We start from the raw sequence: 23078 nt of genomic DNA on the forward strand, positions 1-23078 counted from the left end.
TTTTCATTTCATTTTCATTGAGCATGGCGAATCCACGTAACCTGCACATCTTTGGACTGTGCGAGGAAACCGGAGCACCCAGAGGAAACGCACGTAGACCTAGGAAGAACATGCAGACTCTGCACAGACAGTGACCAAGCCGGGAATCGAACCTGGGGCCCTGGAGCATGAAGCAATAGTGCAAACATTGTGCTACCATGCTGCACAGAGGAGCTTTCCGAACACAAGTTAAACATGGGGAAGAGTATGGTCTTCCCAATCCAGACAAGGGGGCAGGACAGGAGGTCAGGCGGCTGCCATTAAAGGTGGTGGGGGCAAGCTTTAGGTATTTGGGCAGCCAGGTGGCACAGGGATGGGAACAACTGCACAAATTGAATTTGGCACGATTGGTGGAACAGATGAGGGGGAGTTTTAAAAGGGAGGCATGCTGTTGTCATCACTGGCAGGGCGGGTGCAGACAGCGAAACTGACGGTACTCCCGAGACTCTTATTTGTTTTCCAGAACTTCCCAATTTTCATTCCAAATATTTCTTCAGGAAAATTAATGCTCTGATTTTGGGGTTTGTGTGGGCAGGGACATCCATACGGGTAAAGAAGGTTCTGTTGGAACGGGGGCACGGCGTGAGCTGGGGGGGGGGGGGGGGGGTGAGATTGTCTTGCCAAATATAATGAATTATTTTTGGGCAGTGAATATAGCCATGGTTAGGAACTGGGTGGTGGGGGAGGGCTCAGCGTGGGAGCGAATGGAGGCAGCCTCTTGTATGGGCACATTGTTGACGCTACCTCTGCCGTTCTCGCAGGCCAAGTACTCCATGAGCCCAGCGGTGGTGCCTCGGTCTGAGCACCGATTTGCGGGAATCATAGATTTGCACGGGGGGGGGGGGGGGGGGGGGGGGGGGGGTTGGACGCGGGATTTCAGGGGTTGCGACTGGCAGGGATTGAGTGGTTTGGTGACCTGATTGTGGTGGGGGGGGGGGGGGGAGCATTGCGATTTTAGAGGAGCTGAAGGAGGAATATAAGCTGACCAGTGGGAATGGGCTCCTCTACTTACAGGGGTTAAAATGGGGAAGGCAGGATGGGTGGAGGTCAGCAGGCAGAGGCCAGAGAGATTTTTCGGTCCGGGGTGGGACAGGGGAGCTGATGGTGGCACCAAGCAGGTGAACAAGGCGTTGGAGTTCTAGAAGAAACTGTATAAGGCAGAACCTCTGGAGAATGAGTCAGACATGAGGGAGTTTTTGGGGCGGTTGGAGTGTCCCAAAGTAGGGGAGGAGGAGAGGGCAGTGTTGCAGGAACCCGTGGGGGTGGAACTGCAGGTGGCGATAGGGAACATGCAACCAATCACGTACATATATTCCTGTCCTGCCCGAAGTTGGGCAAATTTTGGAGGTTGTTCTTCAGCACCATGTCGGTGGTCTTGCATGTGGATTTAGAGCTCGGTCCCCTGGGGGCCATATTCGGGGTGTCGGACTTGCCAGAGCTGCAGACGGGAGTGGGGGCAGATGTTTTAGCCTTTGCCTCATTGATCGCTCGCAGGAGCGTCCTGTTGGGGTGGAGGTCAGTCTCTCCACCATGTGCCTCGGTGTGACGGGGAGATTTAATGAGTTCTTGCACTGGGAAAAGGTGAAAACTTCTCTCAGGGTGGCCGAGTGAGGGGTTCCATAAGAAATGGGGTTTGTTTATACTACATTCCAAGAAGCTGGTTATCGTCAGCTGCAGGGGCGGGGTTGGTTTTACTTAGTACTGTTGTGTACTTGGGCAGCACGGTGGCGCAGTGGTTAGCCCTGCGGCCTCACAGCGCCGAGGTCCCAGATTCGATCCCGGCTCTGGGTCACTGTCCGTGTGGACTTTGCACATTCTCCCCGTGTCTGCGTGGGTTTCGCCTCCACAACCCAAAGATGTGCAGGGTAGGTGGATTGAACACGCTAAATTGCCCCTTAATTGGGTACTCTAAATTTATTTTTTAAAAGTACTGTTGACTACTTTAAATGTTAAAATATTGAAACTTTTGATAAAAATCCTTTTAAAAATGTAGGTCACAATTTGTAATAGCCGCAATTCCTGTATAGATCTCTATCTTTTACAGTTAAAGTGAAAATATTGCAGTAAAACACCAATCGGAAAAAGAATGCAAATTTTATTTCCAACCATTACTGTAATGCTCATTTGGTGTCAGCTGTAGCTCAGACACTTTCGCCTGTGAGTCATAAGGTTGTGGAGTCAAGTCTGAACGAGACTTGAGCACATAATAATTTCATTGATCTGAAATGTTGTGCAGAGTTCTCTCATCCAGAACTAGGTCCCGTGGCAAACGACAACAGGAAGTCACATCATATTTTATAATTTTATTCATCTATGGTATGTGGGTGTTGCTGGTTAGGCCAGCATTCATTGCCCATCCCTAGTTGCCCTTCAGTAGGTGATGGTGAGCTGCCTTCTTGAACCGCTGCAATCCTCGAGATGTAGGCACACCCAAAGTGCTGTTAGGGAGGCAGTTCCAGGATGTTGCCCCAGTGTCAAGTGAAGGAATGGCGATATATTTTCAAGTCAGGGTGGTAAGTGACTTGGAGGGAACCCCCAGGTGGTGATGTTCCAAGGTACCTGCTGTTCTTGCCCTTCTAGATGGTAGCGGTTGTGAGTTTGGAAGGTATTTGCCTGCTGCCTGGAATTTCGATTGTTTGGGGAGGTATACTTTTTCAGTCTAATTTTGCTACATCATATCTTGTTTCTCAATAAACTCATGAAATTTCTTATGACTCATCGATTGCCTGTTTAGGTTATCTGTGGTTCCCGAAACCCAGTTTGTCTCATAGTCAGTATGTATGCTTAAGCTACAAAGCTTCAAACATTCATCCATTAACTGACAGCCTGAGCCACTTCCCACAACAATTTACATCTCTGGAGGGGAGAAAAGGCTTTCATTTTCATAGTGTTTTTCATTAGCCAGATATCCTTAAAGTGCTTCACAGCCAATGGACTACTTTCGAAGTGTATGCACAGTTGTAATTTAGGACCTTTTGTCATAATAGATACTGTTGCAATCTGGAACACTTGGCATTCTAAAAGGCCCAGATGTTTCAAAGAATAATTATCAAGCACATTACACCGAGCTACAAAGTTATTGGGGTAGATGCCTAAAAGCTTTCATCAAAGAGGCAGTTTTTATTGGTGTCCTACAGAAGGAAAAAGTGGTTGAGGCAGAGAACTCCCTCCCACAAAAAGCTATGGGCGCTGGCTAGGTCAATTCAAATTTTTAAGATTGAGATCGATTTTAAAAATTAGGCAAGGTTATCAAGGGAAGCAGAGCTTCCAGGTTCAATTCCTGGCTGGGTCACTGTCTGTACGGAGTCTGCACATTCTCCCTGTGTCTGCGTGGGTTTCCTCTGGGTGCTCCGGTTTCCTCCCACAGTCCAAAGATGTTAGGCGGATTGGCCGTGCTAAATTGCTCTTAAGTGTCCAAAAAATATTAAGTGGAGGTTACTGGGTTACAGGGACAGGGTAGATATGTGGGCTTCAGTTGGGTGTTCTATGTAAAGGCCGCGGCAGACTCGATGGGCCGAATGGCCTCCTTCTGCACTGTAAATTCTATGATTCTATGAAATGTAGGTGAATGAAGTCGAGGTACAGATCAGCTGTAATCCAAATTAAACAGACTCAAGGCTGACTGACTTGCTCCTGTTTGCTATATTCCAGCACGATGTACATGATACATCATGTACGATGCTGGAGCAAAAAGTCATAATGTACTGTTTTGTCAATGTACGAGGCATTATCAATTTTGCCAGCTTTCTAAATAACTGACTTTAGTTTCAGCTCTAGACTAAGTCAAATCTGGCTGCATTGCGGCATGCACACTTTCTCTGCTGTGTGTAGGAGGCTGGTGCATAAAGTAAAAACCCCATGGAACTGGAAGAAGTATGTGAGTGTGGATTGAAAATTGGCTGTCACATAGAAAACAAAGTTGGAATAACTGGGTCCTTTTAGGAGTGGAAAGGTAAAACTAGTGAAGTACCACAGGGATCAGTTCCTGGAGGACGGAACAGAATGTAAAGTTTCCAAATTTGCTGATGATAAGAAAATAGGTGGGACGGGCATGTGATGAAGAAATTGTGATTCCGCAACGGTATATAGATTGGGTGACTGGATGAAAACCTGGCAAATGGAGTTTAATGTTGTGAAGTGTGAGGCCATGCACATCGGTAGGAAGAATTAAAAGGCAGATTATGATCCAAATGGACAGAGACTACAGGTGAGTGAAGTACAGGTGTTCTAGTGCATGAATCACAAAAAGCTAGCTGGCAGGTCCAACAAGTAGTTAAGAAGGCAAACAGCATTTTGGTCTTTATTGCAAAGGGGTTGGAGTTTAAAAATAGGGAGATTTTGTTGCAATTGGTGAGGCCTTACCTAGAATACCAAGTATAGTTTTGTTCTCCTTACCTGAAAAAGGATATAGGAGGCAGTTCAAAGGAGATTCACCAGGCTAATTCCTGGGATGTGAGGGTTGTCCTATCAAGAGAGATTAAATAGTCTGGATCTGTATTCCTTGGGAGTTTAGAAAAGTTAGGGCTGACCTCATTCAGACATACAAGATCCTGAGGGGGTTTGACAGGGGAGTTGTTTTAACTAGTGGGAGAGTCTCAATCAAGGGGACATAGCTACAAGATAAAAGGCTAATCATTTAAAACTGAGATGCACAGACATTTCTTCTCACAGAGGGTGATGAATCTCTGGAACTCTCTGCCCCGGAGGGTGGTGGAGGCTGCATCATTAGAAGTATTTAAAGTGGAGGTGGATAAATATTTGACAGATCGAGGAATAGAGGGCTATGGGAAATGGCACAGAAAAGGAGTCGAGGCCGGCATAGATCAGCCATGATCGTATTGGGCATGCTTGAGGGGCTTACTCCTGCTTCTATTTCTTGTGTTCTAGTGTGTACCTTTTGCTTGTCAGCCATGGCTCAGTTGGTAACACTCTTGTCCTGGAGTCAGAAAGTTCCAGGTTCAAGTCCCATCCAGAACTTGAGCATAAAGATCGAGCTGGACATCCCAGTGCAGAACTGCACTCACAAAGATGCCATCTTTCAACTGAGACACTAAACAGAGGCTTGTAAGACTTCTTGGGCAGATGCAAAACATCCCACTGCACAATTTCAAAGAGCCAGGGGGTTATCCTTGGCATCTTTTTCTTTTCTTTATTCTTTCATGGGATGTGGTCATTGCTGGCCAGCGGGCAGCACAGTAGTTAGCAGGTTCGATTCCGGCTTGGGTCACTATCTGTGCAGAGTCTGCATGTTCTCCCCGTGTCTGGGTGGGTTTCCTCCCACATGTCCCGAAAGACGTGCTTGTTAGGTGAATTGGACATTCTGAATTCTCCTTCAGTGTACCCAAACAGGCACCAGGGTGTTGCAATTAGGGGCTTTCCACTGTAACTGCATTGCAGTGTTAATGTAAGCCTGCTTGTGACAATAATAAAGATTATTATTTGTTGCCCATCTATAGTTGCCCTTGAACTGCTCTCGCCAGGTTATTTCAGAGAGCAGTTAAGGGTCAACCATATTGTTGTGGGTCTGGAGTCACATGTAGGCCAGACCTGGTAAGGACAGCAGATTTCCTTCCCTAAAGGACATTAGTGAATTAGGTGGGTTTTTATGAATATCGGCAATAGCCTCATGGTCAACATCAATTATATTAACTTTATCTCCAGATTTATTGACTGTATTCAAATTCTGTCAGTTGCAATGGTGGGATTTGAACTGATGCACCCAGAACATTAGCCTGGGTCTCTGGAAAATATTTATCTTTCAATCAATATCACAATAACAGATCATCACATTATAGTGTGTAAATCGGTTGACATGTTTTCTACATGACAACAGTGACTACACTTTAAAAGTTCCTCATTGGCTGCAAAGCACTTTAAGATATCCATTGATTTGAATGCCACATAATAAAAGCGCACTTTTTTATCATTTCAGTTGCAAACTAATTCCACAGATGGAGAGAACAGTAGTTTCACACTTCTCATCCAACAGGTAGAAGAAATAAAGAAAAACAAGGAAGAATGTGGTGGGGTGAGAATCCGCTCGCAGAAAGTCGCCATCCTCCGGCAACAACCTGTTGTTTTTTTTGTGCCGATGTCAGTCAGGAAGAGGAAGAGTTGGTCAGATTCCCTCGTCATCGAGACAACATCAGTGTTGGAGAGAGGGAGGCCTGTGGGATGGGCTCTTAACTACTGGCTTCATCTCAGGAACTGCTCGTTTAATCCCATGAGCCACTGGCTTTACCTCTCGAGCTGCCAGCCTCAACTCGTGAGCCATTGGTTTTACGACTTGTTACGGCAAAACCCATCCTTTTGGTTTGGTTGCCACTGGTTTAAATACTGTATTAGCCATTTGCTTTTTCTGCTCTGCTGGAGTCATCAATTGATTGGCCAAGTCTCCTAAAACAGGTTTCTTAAAGCAGGCTCGGAAAGCACCCGGGAAGCGGTTAGCTTGCTGGATGGTGAGAGCCGCTGGGAAGGTCAAGACCGGGTAGGTGGCGGTGGGGCCATGAGCCGCAGCCCCAGCGGTATATTACAGGGAGAGGCCAGTGGAAGTTGCGTAGATCAGGGAGTGGTGTGAGGCCTGTGCCATGTGGCAACAGGCCACCAGCCTGACTGGGCTAGGCAGCAGGAACAAAGAGATGGGATAGCTGCTCGAGCATTTTTCCAAACACCAGTACCGAACCAAGGAGGCCAACTACAAGGGAATCGGACCAGCTTTACCTCTTCCTGACTGACATCAGGCACAAAAAAAAACATCTATAGGCTGCAGCTGGATTTTTAATTTATTTTTCCAATATGGCGCCGGAGTGTGGTGACTCTCTGCAAGCTTGCCTCTGCTGATCCTCTTCCTCCATCGTTTATAACCGTTATCGTATGTTCTCTAATTAATTATTTTATTATAATATTTTCTGTGTATTCATGTATGGAGCAATCTGCCAGAACTGTAAGCAGAACAATACTTTTCACTGTACCTCCATACATGTGACAATAAATAAATCAAATCAAAATTTGTGAAGCATTATGAGCAACAAGGGCAATGACTGCAATGATCCTGATCCTCCTGGCTTCACAAAAATAAAATGTATAAAAATGTTATAATAATAATTTTATTGTTACATTAACACTGCAATGAAGTTTCTGTGAAAAGCCCCTAGTCGCCACATTCCGGCGCCTGTTCGGGTACACAGAGGGAGAATTCAGAATGTCCAATTCACCTAACAGCACATCTTTCGGGACTTCTGGGAGGAAACCGGAGCACCCGGAGGAAACCCACACAGACACAGGGAGAACATGCAGACTCCACACAGACAGTGACCCAAGCCGGGAATCGAACCTGGGACCCTGAAGCTGTGAAGCAACAGTGCTACCCACTGTGCTACCGTGCAGTTTGCAATAGTTACCTTGAGGACCATTGCAATTCCAGAAAAAACTGTGCAGTGTGTGTGCAGCACACGCAACACGCAGTCAGTGATGAATTTTGAGCCGAGTCCTGAAAGGGGCATTAGGATCCTAATTTAAACAGTCAAGAACCCTACCTACCCACTGCTTCCAACTGGCAATCTTGGGCTCCACATGTGCAAGTTTCAGCTCATAGAAAGTGTGGCACTGCCAACAGCAGGCACATTCAATAGAAACTCACAGTTATGCCGATAGCAACACTACTTTAGCTACATGCACAAATTGTAGTAGAAAATTTCTGACATAAAATATGGGTCAATATACTCCACGTGTGTATTTATTCTGCAACCATCTACCACCATACAGTAATATATGGATGGTGGCTACTGCATTGGACAACATTCAGCAATGGCACACCCTGATTGTTGTGACAATTAATATGTTGCCACCGCCAAGGTAAAGTTCATCAGTTTTTACACAAACAGGTTCAAACGTGTACGGGAGTAGTGTCAAAGGTCTGGAGGATCGTAAATGTTACACTCCAGTTCAAAAACAGGGAGCGGAGAAGGATTAAAATTGTAACTACACACCAATCAATCTAATATCGGTGGTGGAAAATTAGGAGATCACGGAATTAGGAATTCCCTCAGCCTGATTGGAGATCTTTGGTGTAGTATTGTAGATATTGTAAATGTAAAAGAGAAAGTATCACAGAACAGATATATTGAGCATTAGGAGCACGTGATATTAAAAGGACAGCGGTAACATTGGTAAGGAGCAAGTCATGGCGAATAGATATTTTTCATACTGAACAAATGGCTGCAGTGAGGACCCCTAGGGGCCATAATAAGGATTATTATATATAAAAACAAATGGTATCGAGAGTTCCATTTCAAAGTTTGTGGATACATGAAAATATAGGAAATATCGGAAAGGATAGAAGCAGATTTCACAAGGTGAAGTGGGCCAGCGCACAGCATTTACATATCTATTTAATTAAGTGAGAAGTGATGTACTTTGGAGAAACAACGTGGAGAGCCATTAAAATCCAAATGGTGATTCTTTTTTGGGAAGGGGGTTTGCAATGAGTTTGGAAGGGGATTAGCAAGAGCAAAGGATCTGCGGTATCTATTTACAAATATTTGAAGAGTAATTTTTTTTTAATTCTTCATTTGTGTCATGTATGCGGCCATCATTGACAACAACAACATATATTGCCTATGGGCAGCACGGTGGCACAGTTGTTAGCACTGCTGCCTCACAGCACCAGTTCCCGGGTTCGATTCCGACCTTGGCGACTGTGAGGAGTTTGTACATGTTCCGGTTTCCTCCCACAGTCCAAAGATGTTGTTAGGGTGATTGGCCAAGCTAAATTGCCTCTTGGTGCCAAGGGGTTACATAGGTAGGGCATAGGTAGAGTGCTCTTCTGGAGCATAGGTTCAGGCTCGATGGGCCGAATGGCCTCCTTCTGCACTGTAGGGATACTATGATATAATCTCTAATTGCTTGTGAGAGGTAGGGTCAGCTGCTTTCTTGAACCACTGCAGTCTGTATGGTGAGGGTACACCAAATAGTTCCAGAATTATGACACAGCAATGATGAAAGAACAGTGACTGTTTTCAACATCAGGACGTTGCATGACTCGAGAAGAACCTGCAGGTGGTGGTGTCCCTGTGTGACTGCTGTCTTTTTCCTGCTGAATGGACAAGGTCACAGGTTTGAGGTGCTATCAAAAAAGCCTTGTCAAGTTGTTGCAGTGTATTTGTAGATGGTATACATGGTAGTCATTGTGGTGCCAGTGCTGGAGCCAGTGTGAATGGGGTGCCAATCAAGCTTCTGTTAAGTTTGTCTTTTGCCAATTGTGTCAAACTTCACTGTTGTTTGAGCTGCACTCATTAAGGTGAGTTACACTCCTGACATCGTCTTGTGCCAGGCTAGAGTCACTACAGAATTCCTACCTCTGATCTGTTCTTACAAAATATTTAAGTGGCCCATCCACTTAAGTTTCTAATCAATGGAATGAAATGGTCTGGCAAACCAGAGGGCAGGTTAGAGTGAAACACATTGCTAGAATCACATATAGACAGACTGTATTGAGTGAAGCAGATGGGTTTTAATGATAATTTAGTAATTGCACACTCATCATTACTGATATATTCAATTAATTGAATTTAAATTCCTCAGCTGCTGTGGTGGGATTTGAACTCGTGTCTCTAGATTAGTAGTTCACTTTGATGCGGCATCCATTATAACTGAACAAGGCAGTTAAGAAAATGAGGACAGTGGATACTAAAACAAGGAAGTCAACCTTAAGAAATCTCTGATTATGTCACAGGTGATGTATGATTTCAATTCTGGGAAACACACCTTGGAAAAGGCTGCCAAAATCTTGGTGATGATACAATGGATGACTGACTTCAGGTAAGTGGGCTATTTGGAGGAGCTGGGTTTGTCCTTCTTACAGTAGAGGGATTGAAGGCATCACCTAATACAGTGAATAGAGGTATTCAAAATTATGAGGGGATTGCTCTATTTCCTATGGCAAGTGGGTCATTGACAAGAGGTTATAGATTTAAAACAATTGTGAAAGAACTTGTGGAGGAGAAATGAAGACGTTTTTTTCATAAGAGGGTTGTTAAGACCTACTGTGCACAATCTGAAAGGGTGGCGGCATCAGCTGTTATAGGAACTTTGGCCACTGGACAAGTACTTGAAAAAAGGACTAATTTGCAGGATTTAGGATGAAAAACTGGGGTGCAAGACTAAATGAGTAGCTCTTTCAAAAGAGGCAGCACAGGTACTATGGAATGAAAGGCCTCCTTCCGTGCTCAGAATTCTTGCAATTCTAGGTCCTGACTACTTGTGGAAAACTGACAAAACCGGCTGCATTAAGGCTGAATATGCAGTCATACTTTGCACTGGGGTCAGAACATTCTATCAAGACATGCTGTTGAATGACACGGTTTTGGAGGCAAATCAGAATTCTGGAGGGGATGTTGTTAAGGAGGTCGAAGATTGAGGGGAAAAAAAAGCTTTGGATCCTATGTAAGAAATCAGATCAGTGGAGTGAGGAAATAATAGAAAAGTGAATATTGTCTTACAAGAAGAAACTTGACGGACTTATTTTTCTTTCCTTTGAAAACAGGCAACCTCTCACTTGTACTCGAAATTATTGCACAACAAAAATCCCAGCTTTACTGATAAGACCATAAGACATAGGAGCGGAAGTAAGGCCATTCGGCCCATCGAGTCCACTCCACCATTCAATCATGGTTGATTTCAACTCCATTTACCTGCTCTCTCCCCATAGCCCTTAATTCCTCGAGAAATCAAGAATTTATCAATTTCTGTCTTAAAGACACTCAATGTCCCGGCCTCCACCGCCCTCTGTGGCAATGAATTCCACAGACCTACCACTCTCTGGCTGAAGAAATTTCTCCTCATCTCTGTTCTAAAGTGACTCCCTTTTATTCTAAGGCTGTGCCCCCGCGTCCTAGTCTCCCCGCTAATGGAAACAACTTCCCTACGTCCATCCTATCCAAGCCATTCATTATCTTGTAAGTTTCTATTAGATCTCCCCTCAACCTCCTAAACTCCAATGAATATAATCCCACGATCCTCAGACGTTCATCGTATGTTAGGCCTACCATTCCTGGGATCATCCGTGTGAATCTCCGCTGGACCCGCTCCAGTGCCAGTATGTCCTTCCTGAGGTGTGGGGCCCAAAATTGCTCACAGTATTCTAAATGGGGCCTAACTAGTGCTTTATAAAGCCTCAGAAGTACAATGATGGAAATGTTTCTATTATGGGGCCTGTTTAGAAATTTTTTAGCAATTCAGGTGTTGCTAATTCAGAATTAATTTTCTTTGGAGTATTCTATCGATATTCACATCTCTGTAAAATATGCTTTTCGAAATAAGCAAGACAATTGAAACAAATAACATTCCGCCTTGAATCAATGTCAAAACCAGCAATGCTGCGAAGTGCTCCAGAATGAATCTTAGAACGGTCACAATGCAGAAGGAGGACATTTCCTTTTTAAATTTATTCTTTCACACACTGTGGGTGTCGCTGGGAATGCCAGCATTTGTTGCCCATCCCTATTCAGCCTGGCGTGTCTGAACTGGTACTCTCACTGCAGGAGCAATCACCTGGTACATTTCTTCCTTTTCTGACAATGATCCTTCAATTGAACCTACTTCCATCTAACTTTCGGGCAGTACATTCCAGATCCTAATTGCTTGCTGAAAGTGCTCAGAAGATCCGCCATTTTGCCACACAATCTTAAATCTGTGCCCTCTGGCTCTTGATCCATCCACCAATGGGAATAGTTTCTCCCCTCTCTATTCTGTCCACAGCCCTTGTGATTTTAAATACCGCCATCAAATTTCTCCTTTTCTCCAAGGAGAACATTCATCAATCTAGCTAAGTAAGCGAGGCTTTAGTGACCTTGGGCGTGATCTAACCACATTGCAACAAAGATCCATTTTGAGTGTGTTTAGCCGGGTGTTTCCCGGCACTCACAGCGCTGAGAAAGGCCATGCTATCCAATAGGTCTTTGTCGCAATCTGGGACTTCAGCGGGGAACGCCCCGCCGAGGCCATACAGTATTGTTTCCTGCATTGTGGAGCCCCGCTCACTAGAACCCCTCAGTGTAGAAGCAGATCAGGACGTCATGATCTCTCGCTGCCCCCCCCCCCCCCCCCCCCCCCCCCCCCCCCTCCAGACGCATCCCACTTCACATGAGCAGGGCACCCCCAGGTCTTATCTCTGATGCAGGAAATATGTCAGACTGGCACTGCCAGCCTAACAGTGCCCCTGCCAGCTAGCAATGCCACATGGGCAGTGCCAGAGTTCCCAACACCAGCAGTGCCAGAATGCCATCCTGCCCAGAGGGCAACCACCTGGGGCCCTCTGATCCCCTGGGAGAATAATCACCCCCTCCCCCCCCCAAAGTGCCATTCCATCTGATTCCCGTTTGTAGGGACCAATACTGAATGGAGTTCACCTAAGGTCCGAGGCAAAGAGGTTAGGTCTCAGGGTCTCAGTAGATCAGGGGAGAACATATTAAAGTGAGACTAGCTGCCTCAGTCTAATATTCATTGCTGATCCCGCCCAAAATGGACAGGATTCAGATCGCGAAGTCTTACGAGATCCCACTAGATCTCTTGTTTTGGATGGATTTGTTTATTGTCATGAGTACCAAGGTACATCGAAAAGTATTTTTCTGCAAGCAGCTCAGCAGATTATTAAGTACATGAAAAGAAAATGAAATTAAAGAAAATACATAATAGGGCAACACAAGGTACACAACGTTGGCAGGCATAGAACACAGAACAGTACAGCACAGAACAGGCCCTTCAGCCCTCAATGTGGTGCTGAGCCATTTCCGAAACTACGATCAAGCTATCCAACTCCCTGTCATTCAAGTGTGCTCCATGTGCCTATCCAATAACCGCTTGAAAGTTCCTAAAGTGTCCGACTCCACTATCACAGCAGGCAGTCCATTCCACACCCTAACCACTCTCTGAGTAAAGAACCTACCTTGGACATCCCTTCTATATCTCTCACCCTGAACCTTATAGTTATGCCCCTTTGTAACAGCTACATCCATCTGAGGAAATAGTTTCTGAACGTCCACTCTATCTATCCCCTCATCATCTTATAAACCTTTATTAAGTCGCCTGTCATCCTCCTCCACTCCAAAGAGAAAAGCCCTAGCTCCCTCAACCTTTCCTTCATATGACCTATCCTCCAAACCAGGCAGCATCCTGGTAAATCTCCTTTGCATCCTTTCCAATGCTTCCACATCCTTCCTATAATGATGTGACCAAAACTGCGCACAATACTCCAAATGTAGTCTCACCAGGGTCATGGACAGTTGCAGCATAACCCCGCGGCTCTCAAGTCCCCTGTTAATAAACGCTAACACACTATAAGCCTTCTTCACGGCTCTGTCCACTTGAGTGGCAACCTTCAGAGATCAGGGAACATGAACCCCAAGATCTCTCTGTTCCTCCACATTCCTCAGAACCCTGCCGTTGACCCTGTAATCCGCATTCAAATTTTCCCCACCAAAATGAATCACCTTGCACTAATCAGGGTTAAACTCCGTCTGCTATTTCTCAGCCCAGCTCTGCATTCTATCAATGTCTCTTTGCAGCTTACAACAGCCCTCCACCTCATCAGTTCCACCAACCTTAGTGTCATCAGCAAATTTACTGACCAACCCTTCAGCTCCCTCCTCCAAGTCATTGATAAAAATCACAAATAGCAGAGGACCCAGTACTGATCCCTGTGGTACACCGCTGGTTACTGGTCTCCAGCCTGAAAATTTTCCATCCACCACCAGTCTGTCTCCTATGCGACAGCCAGTTACTTATCCAATTGGCTAAATTTCCCTCTATCCCACACCTCCTTACTTTCCTCATGAGCCGACCATGGGGAACCTTATCAAAGGCCTTACTAAAATCCATGTGTACAACATCAACTACTCTACCTTCATCTACACACCTAGTAACCTCCTCAAAGAATTCAATCAAATTTGTACGGCAAGACTTACCCTTCACGAATCCATGTCGACATTCCCAGAATAAGCTGCATCTTTCCAAATGGTCATAAATCCTATCTTTCAGGACCTTTTCCATTAACTTACCGACCACCCAAGTAAGACTAACCGGCCTATAATTACCAGAGTCATTCCTATTCCCTTTCTTGAACAGAGGAACAACATTCACCACTCTCCGGTCCTCTGGCACTATCCCCGTGGACAGTGAGGACCCAAAGATCAAAGCCAAAGGCTCGGCAATCTCATCCCTTGCCTCCCAAAGAATCCTAGGATATATCCCATCTGGCCCATGGGGACTTATCTATCCTCAGGCTTCTCAAAATTACTAATACATCTTTCCTCAGAACATCTACCTCCTCCAGCCTATCCACCTGCAACACACTCTCATCCTCAAAAACTTGGCCCCTCTCCTTGGTGAACACTGAAGAAAAGTATTCATTCAACGCCTCTCCTATTTCTTCTGACTCCATGCACAAGTTCCCACTACTGTCCTTGACCAGCCCTAACCACACCCTGGTCATTCTTTTATTTCTCACATAAGAGTAAAAAGCCTTGGGGTTTTCCTTGATCCGACCCGCCAAGGACTTCTCATGCCCCCTTCTAGCTCTCCAAAGCCCTTTTTTTTAAAAAGCTCATTCCTTGCTATCTTGTAACCCTCAAGCGACCCAACTGAACCTTGTTTTCTCATCCTTACATGCGCTTCCTTTTTCCTCTTGACAAGACATTCAACTTCTTTTGTAAAACATGGTTCCCTCACACGGTAATTTCCTCCCTGCCTGACAGGGACATACCTATCAAGGACACGCAATATTTGTTCCTTGAACAAGCTCCACTTTTCATTTGTGCCTTTCCCTGACAGTTTCTGTTTCCATCTTATGCACCCTAATTCTTGCCTAATCGCATCATAATTATCCCTCCCCAATTATAAACCTTGCCCTGCCGTATGGCCCTATCCCTCTCCATTGCAATAGTGAAAGACACCGAATTGTGGTCACTATCTCCAAAGTGCTCTCCCACAAACGAATCTAACACTTGGCCCGGTTTATTGCCCAGTACCAAATCCAATATGGCCCCCCTCTTGTTGGCCTATCCACATATTGTGTCAGGAAACCCTCCTGCGCACACTGTACAAAAACTGCCCCACCCAAACTGTTCGACCTATAGAGGTTCCAATCAATATTTGGAAAGTTAAGTCACCCATGACAACTACCCTGAGACCACCACACCTATCCATAATCTGTTTTGCCATTTCTTCCTCCACATCTCTATTACTATTTGGGGGGCTATAGAAAACTCCTAACAATGTGACCGCTCCTTTCCTATTTCTAACTTCAGCCCATATTACCTCAGTCGGTAGAGCCCCCTCAAACTGCCTTTCTGCAGCCGTTAAACCAGGGGTGTGCAAACTACGGCCCGCGGGCCGCAAGGTCTTTATGCGGCCCACCAAGATCAAGTCATAAAAAAATATATATATATTTTTTAAACTTTTTTTAAAAAATTTTTTTAAGGTTAATGGGGGGGTTTGGTTATTAAAATTGGCTATTTTAAATATTAATTATTTTTCTTAATATACTATGCGGCCCTTTAAAATTGTGAATTTCTGAATGTGGCCCTTGCACGGAAAAGTTTGCCCACCCCTGCGTTAAACTATCCTTGATTAACAATGCTACTCCTCCACCTCTTTTACCATCTTCCCTACTCTTACTGAAACATCTATACCCCAGAACTTCCAACAACCATTCCTGTCACTGTTCTAACCATGTCTCCATAATGGCCACATCATTGTAGTCCCAGGTACCAATCCAAGTTCCAAGTTCACTCAACCCTTTCGGTTACAGGAGGTGGAAGGGTGGGGGACACTACAAGTGTAGTGTCTCAGGTTTAGGAACCGCCCAACTTAAATACAGGTAAAAATAAAACACTTAACCAGCAACCACTGAGCTACGCACGATAACAGCATGTTGCGGGAAAAACTGAAGCAAGTTTGTGAAACAAAAATTGTCACATTTGAAAAATTCTGCGCAGCATCACAAGGTCCAGCCTGCCAAGTTACAATGCCAGGTGAATCAGTTTTTACTGTAAACATGTTGAGGCCAAGTCAACATTCTCATCGATGCTAATGCAAATCCATTTGACGGAATCATCAACAAATATAAATCACGGAGGGTCACTTCTTTAGATACTCAATGATGGTAGATTTGTTCAGTAATTAAACAGATGCATCTCAAATGTATATTGTGACTATATTTAATGAATTTCCAACTAAATGGCATGATTCAGCGACCTTGCCGCATCCAACTTGGTGTTGGGATGAGGACATTGAATCTCATGGGATGCCTTTCACGATATTCACGATGCGCTGCGCCTTGCGAGATTAAATGGAAACCCAGATCTTCATATTTAAATGACTCATCAGACTTATTAAAATACATGTTCACCAGATTTACCCAGGGCCCAGGATTCACCAGCCTTACCAGGAGACCTCACAAAAATGTGGACCAGGCATAACTGCACTTGGGCCGGTCTCTCTGGCCACTGGAAATCCCCAGATGGTCGGGGACAGTGCAGGTGGCACCCTGCATTGCCACCAGTGCACCTTGCAGTGACGCTGCCAGGGTGTCAGTGGAATTCCCCGGGTGCCAGACTGGCACTGTCAGGGGTCAGGTCCTGTGTAAATCTGCCAGGTAGAGGGGGGGGGGGCGGAGCCTCCCCAAGATTGGGGGTTGAGAGGGACCTGCAAAAGGAGGGAGTGGGGCATGGAGAAGATCAGGGCAGTCAGTCAAAATGGCGCCCCGATCAGAGAGGAGCCTTCCAATCCCTCTAAGTGCAGCCTTGGCAGAGAGAATTTCCCCAAGACCAAAAAAAGGGGCAAGAGCAGTTGGATAGCTGGGTGTTTCTCGACGCTGCAGCCACCAAGAACCACCCTGTTAAACGTGTCGCTCTGCAGACTCAAGCCTGTTGAATCGCACCCAAAATCTGTATATGTGAATAAAATGGTACCACCAAACCCACACCTGTGACTTATCAACAATTTCTAATGTGTAACACTGAACTAATTGCAATCTTCTTAAAAAGAAAGTCAATATCCATATTTTACAATATATGCTCACATAGTAAGTGAATAATATAGACAAGTTTGAATTTTCTTAAAATAGCCAGTGATATTGAATTTATTTTGCATCTTTCCATTTAGTCAACCTTGACCTGGCCCTCAGTGCCACTTTTGCCAAATCTGGCCTCCTACCTGCTCTTGATCTTTTCATTGTCATGCTGACAGTTCTCATCGGTCATCTCAATTTCTCTACCTCTTACCCACTCTAACCTGCCTCCCACTGATTTGCTCCACTCTGTTCTCTTAAGTCCAATCCTGGCCTTGTGATCAAACCTGCTGACAAAGGTGGTGCAGTTGTTGTCGGGCGTATTGACCTCTACCTCACATAGGCTAAGTGCCAACTTTCAGACATTTCCTCCCATCTCCCTGGACCATGGCCCCACCGCCAAACATTAAGCCATTGTTTCCAGAACGGCCACTGACCTCATCACCTCTGGAGATCTTCCCTCCACAGCTTCCAACCTCATATTCCCTGAACTCCACACAGCCTACTTCTACCTCCTTCCCAAAATCCACAGACAGGACTGCCCAGGTAGACCCACTGTTTCAGCCTTTTCCTGCACCACCAAACTCTTCTTTCTATCTTGACTTCACCCTCTGTCCCCTTGTCCAGTCTCCTCCCACTTACACTTATCATCTGATGTATTTTGTCATATCAACAATTTCCAGTTTTCTGTCCCTAACCACATCCTGTTCACTACAGACGCCCAATCCCTCTACACCTCTATTTCCCATTAGGAGGGTCTGAGGGCTCTCTGCCTCTTCCTTGAGTAAAACCCTGAACAATCCCCATCCAACACCAACACCACTCATCATCCTCTGCCTGGCTGAAAATGTTCTGTCACTGAACAATTTCTCCTTTTATGCAGAATACCCCTTGTTCCAGTCTACTCAAGCCCACTCCTGCAACTCTTTTTCCATTACAACGATGTCTGTATCAGTGGTATGTCATGCTGTCGTCTGGACCTGGAACCATTTTGATTCCAATTTCCATTCCTCTCTCTCCTTCACATGGGCCATCTCCAACATTTCCCTTCCTTTCCTTGACCTCTCTGTCTCCATTTCCAGGGACAGGCGGAACACCAATATTCATTACAAGCCCACTAACTCCCACAGCTACCTCAACTACAGCTCTTGCCAGCCTGCTTCCTACAAGGACTCCATCCAATTCTCCCAGTTTCCCCACCTCCAACACATCTGTTCTGATATATCCCAAATGTATTTTCTGTCCCAACGCATAAACCTTCCCTCCCCCACCAGGCTATCTGTAACTGTTTTTTAAGTTTTGCTACATCTCTCTGAGCTGCCACTATTCACTGACCTTCTACTCTGTTCCAGTCTGCATGCAGGATACAATACAACACATCTCCCTCTATTACGCTCTGAGGAGCCATATGGACTTGGAACATTAACTCTGTTTTCTTTCCCTACAGATGCTACTGGACCTGTTTTTCCAACATTCTGTTTTTGTTTCAGATTTCCAGCATCAGCAGTATTTTGTTTTTATTTTGCCAAAAGTACAACTTTCCATGCGGCAAAATTGGGTTCTGCATTCATCCACCCTTTTAGTACAGTAAATGCAGTGTCTGTCTCATTTGGATTCAAAAAGCATTCAATACTTGTGAAGGACTACATTGCATATCTTGGTGCTCGCCCTTCAATTTACCATTTCCATTAAGAAGTGGACTTCCAAGTACCCCCACCAATGTACTACAAAATAGAAGGGTCCAAATCTTCAGCCAGAGTTGATGCTGAGCAGGTAGATGTTGCCCACGTACACTGCTGTGGCTCGGCCATTAATGACTTTTAAGCCGTATCTTCCAATGCCAGCTAAAGCATCGATGGGTCAGTGCAGCCACCCCCAACAAAGATCTTTGGGCACAAGAAACAGAAAAATGGAAGACACGCTCCCTTTTCATGACAGCAGTTGCCGTATTCAGGTAGGCATTTAAAAGTTTGGGCCTTTCAGTTAGTGAGTGATTTAGTGAATGTGGGAGGTGGGTAGTCAGGATCAGGGAGCTAATCGATGATCGGGAGGGGTGTCGGGCCACTTCAGAGAGATGAATGGTGGGGAGGGCGGGGGTTGTTGGTTGTGGTGCTCAATTGAGTAATGCTGGCTAACCTCTGAAAAGGTATTAAACTTAGCATTTCCAGACTAAGTATGTACATAAGTCCCGGGTATCTGGCTCAAGTCTCCACCCTGAGCTCAGGGTCAGGAAATGTTAACAGAGGGTCCCAGGCAATGGAAATCAGCCCATCAGTAACAAGCATCTCCTAGCGTACTTCCCATCTCCAATGATCCAGAGACAGGGAGATTTGGGCCTATATCTTTATTTGTGCCAGTCCTGAGAACAGGGGTCTGTGAATTGCAGCTGCATGCCACTCATTAAGGGCTCAGGCAGCTCCTGACCTCGACCGATCAAATCCATTTTGGTGGTGATTCGATGGCTTGTTTCTTTTTTTAAATGTTCTTATTAACATTACACTGGTGAAAAATTAACACTCTGACTCTATTATCTCCGTTTTTATAAAGATCCTTTTAAAATGTTGCTGCAATATTCCTCCACCTTGTTATTCATCGTTATTGTCATTTGAGAAGCAGCATTGCTGTTCAAGATATTGTTGTTTTTGATTTGATTTTAAATGGCTCCTTTTGTTACCAAAATTGCTGACCCCACCCGACCAGTAACTTTCTTGCAGCTGTCTACGAAGAAGCAAAACGCAGTTCCAATAAATGGGGGGGGGGGGGGGGGGGGGGGACGTTAAAATGCAAAAAGGGCTTTGCCTTGTTGAGATTATAAAGTTAATAATGGTCTCCGGAGATTGTGCACATCAGATGACCTTCGCACAGGCAAAAAAAACCACCAGCCGGCGGAGTAAGGATCTGCAAACCAGCCGAAAGAGGATATGACTGCCCACTTTACTGTACATGACGTGTGGAGATTAAGAGGCCCTGAACAGGGCTAACATGAGGGGAACAGCAGCCTGGCCTGACTTTCAGTATGAAAGGCAACTGAAGCCCGCAGAAAATCTCCCTCATAATTTTCCCATCAGGATTTTAATGCCTCAATTGCGAGATCCAATCCCTCCCCCACTCAATTAATAGGCACAGGATGTCATTGGGAATGAGTTGTTGGAAATCCCCGACTCGCACCGGGACTTTTTTCCCCCTCAGTTTTATCCATCAACCTTATTTATATATTTTTTGGGGGGGGGGGGGGGGGGGTGAGAGATGAGTGCCCCTCACCCCACCCCACCCTGTTGGGCTGTGTTTGGGATGGAACACTTACCCAGTGCCTGGCATGGACGCTTGTCCCAGCAGCAGAGGAAGGAGAAGAGCAGGCTCGACACTAGAACTCCGCTCCGCCACATTGTAACCAGCGGCTGGCTCCCTTCAGTTTCTCCGCGGCTTCATGGATCTCAGGTCCGCTCCAAGGCCGCCTCAGCGACCGCCCAGACCCGGCGGCTGGGGCGGCAGCACATTCTGCCCGGCACTCCGCTGTATCTGTATGTCCCTCACGGTTACTGTTTCGACACACACTCCCCTCCGAACAGGGAATTACCCCGATCTTGGACAACTCCGGAGCAAGTGGGTGGACTTTCCAAATCCGCGTCATGATAGTTTACGTAATGAAAGCAAAATACCGCCCATGCGGGAAGTCTGAAATAAAAATAGCAAGTGCTGGAAATAGTCAACAGGTCTGGCAGCATCCATGGAGAGAGAGGAGAAGCTAGAGTTAATGTTTGGAGTCGAATTTGACTTCTTCAGAACCTTCCTTGCCTAATCAGCTGTTCTAGAAATTTAATGGGCCGAATGGCCTCCTTCTGCACTGTAGATTCTATGAAGCATCAGATCTATGAAACATTTATGAAATGGCCAATATATAACACTTTGTGTTTAGATAGCAACGTTTAATCCAATCAAACGACCCAAGGCACTTCACAGCAGCTTATTAAGCAAATTTGGACACTGCTACAACAAAGTGGTATTTGGGGCAAGTCGCCAAAAGCTTGGTTTAAGATGGGGAGCAAACAGTAGGTCAGTTATCTCAGTTGGCTGGATCATGATGTGAAGCAACACCGACAGTGCAATGTCTGTAAATTATCAGACACTTTCAACCAGTTTATTAATCAAACATTTTACCCAGTTGCCCTCATCTGCAAGATGAATAAAGGACAAAACACAGATTCACAATTCAACCCAAGTTTATTTTCAAACACAATAAAACAGTTACCCCATTCCCCCCACCAAATTATCCCAACTATAATATGCCTACGATTCTAATACTGCCCCTGCCAATGAACTGGATCGAGCTGGGGGTCCAATCCTCTGAGTCTCAGTCATCTCAGGGCCCTTGGCTGTGAAGGTGGATCTCACACACTGCTTCTGTCCAATCTTTAGTCCGCCATTGAGTTTTCTCGCTGTGTTGGGTGTTCACTGGGGAGAGTATCCGTGTATCCTATTCTTATCCCACTCTTCATGCCCTTCCAGAAGATTCTTCAGCTTTCAGCTGGGCAGGGGTCTCAACACACAATAGAGTTGCCAATTGCAACTCCGCAGAACACCAGGAACTCCCCCCTCCCCCCAGAGGTCTGTCCACAGGTGCATTGTCTCTACGTAACCTTATCCCTCATAAGGTGGTCTAGGTGCCAGAAAGTCTGGCTTCATCTGGGTATCCACAACAATCAATGGGGCTGATTCTAGGACAAGCCCAGACCTACTCTGCTGTCTGTCTCTGTCCAGTGTATTAATGTTTGGCTTTTGACTTCCATCAAGCCCTGTCTGTGGTTCTGACTGTGGCTTTAATTTAAAGTATCCAATTCTGTATCGAGCCTCAGATTCGGGTCATTGGCCATTTTAGCACAGCGGGTTCTCCACGAAGGCCCCACCTTCTCAGCCTTGCCCTCGCCTGAGGTGGGGTGATCCTCAGGTTAAATCACCACCAGTCAGCTCTCAAATGGGAGAGTGGCCTGAGGGATTCTGGTGACATTTACATCTTAAAAATTTAGTTTGCATTAAAAGATAGATTTATTTTTGGGGCGACATATTCCTTGGTTACAAACTTAGCTTTACAGATTCTGAATTCAAACATTAGTCGTTCCCACAGTGGGAATCTGGTGGTGTTGGATTTTGGTTGCAGTGGTTCTGACACCACTCCGAATTCTAGGGAATTTCAGAGGTCCTCAGCTCACTGATGGAAGCAGGAATATTTCAAGTGACATTTGTCCATATTGTTAAAAGTCCAGCTGTCTGCAGACTATTTCAAAATCATCTCATCTGGTTTTAATCTATGGGCATTTCACAGAAATATTTAACATTGTGGACAACGGACAGCACGGTAGCACAGTGGGTAGCACAGTTGCTTCACAGTTCCATGGACCCAGATTCGATTCCCGGCTTGGGTCACTGTCTGTGTGGAATCTGCACGCTCTCCCTGGGCGCGATTCTCCCGAGTCACGAAGACTCGGGAAGCTGGCGTCAAAAACGGGCGGGTTTGACGCCAGCCTCCGCCCCCCCGACCGGGAACCGATTCAGCTCCCCGGTCGAGGCTAGTACCGCGCGGCCGTGAACTCTGGCATCGCGGGCTTAACGAATTTCGTTAAGCCCGCTAGCCAGAGTTAGCGACGGCTAACGCGTCAAATGACGTCAGCCGCGCATGCGCGGATTGGTCGACTCCAACCCGCATATGCGCGGATGACGTCATCACGCATATGCGTGAAACCCGCGCATGCGCGGGCCGGTATGCCCCTCAGCCGCCCCGCGAATGGATACAGCGGGGCGGCGGAGGGAGAAAGAGTGCGTGGGGTAAGTACCCGCTGCCTGCGATCGGTGCCACCGATCGCGGGCCCATGGCACGCTTGGCACGGCCGTGGTACTGCCGTGCCAATCGGTGCCATGGTTCCCCAGATCGGGACTTTACGGCCGTTTTTACGAATGGTCAGACCAGGTGTGTTTTACG

General features: G+C 45.9%; 1 protein-coding gene across 2 annotated transcripts in view; it reads right to left on the reverse strand.

Moving 5' to 3' along the window:
* Positions 1 to 20726, reverse strand: part of LOC119967219 (interferon alpha/beta receptor 1-like) — a 65692-nt gene extending 44966 nt beyond the window's left edge. The window contains exon 1 of one of the 2 annotated variants that reach the window (XM_038799447.1): positions 20409 to 20726. In XM_038799447.1, coding sequence (XP_038655375.1) covers positions 20409 to 20490 — 82 coding nt within the window. In that variant the 5' untranslated portion in view covers positions 20491 to 20726. The remainder of the gene's footprint in view (positions 1 to 20408) is intronic. The other variant, XM_038799448.1, reaches the window with a different exon arrangement.
* Positions 20727 to 23078: the final 2352 nt, after the last annotated feature.

This window comes from Scyliorhinus canicula, chromosome 6, assembly GCF_902713615.1.
Source record: "Scyliorhinus canicula chromosome 6, sScyCan1.1, whole genome shotgun sequence".
In the NCBI taxonomy this organism is placed as follows: domain Eukaryota; kingdom Metazoa; phylum Chordata; class Chondrichthyes; order Carcharhiniformes; family Scyliorhinidae; genus Scyliorhinus; species Scyliorhinus canicula.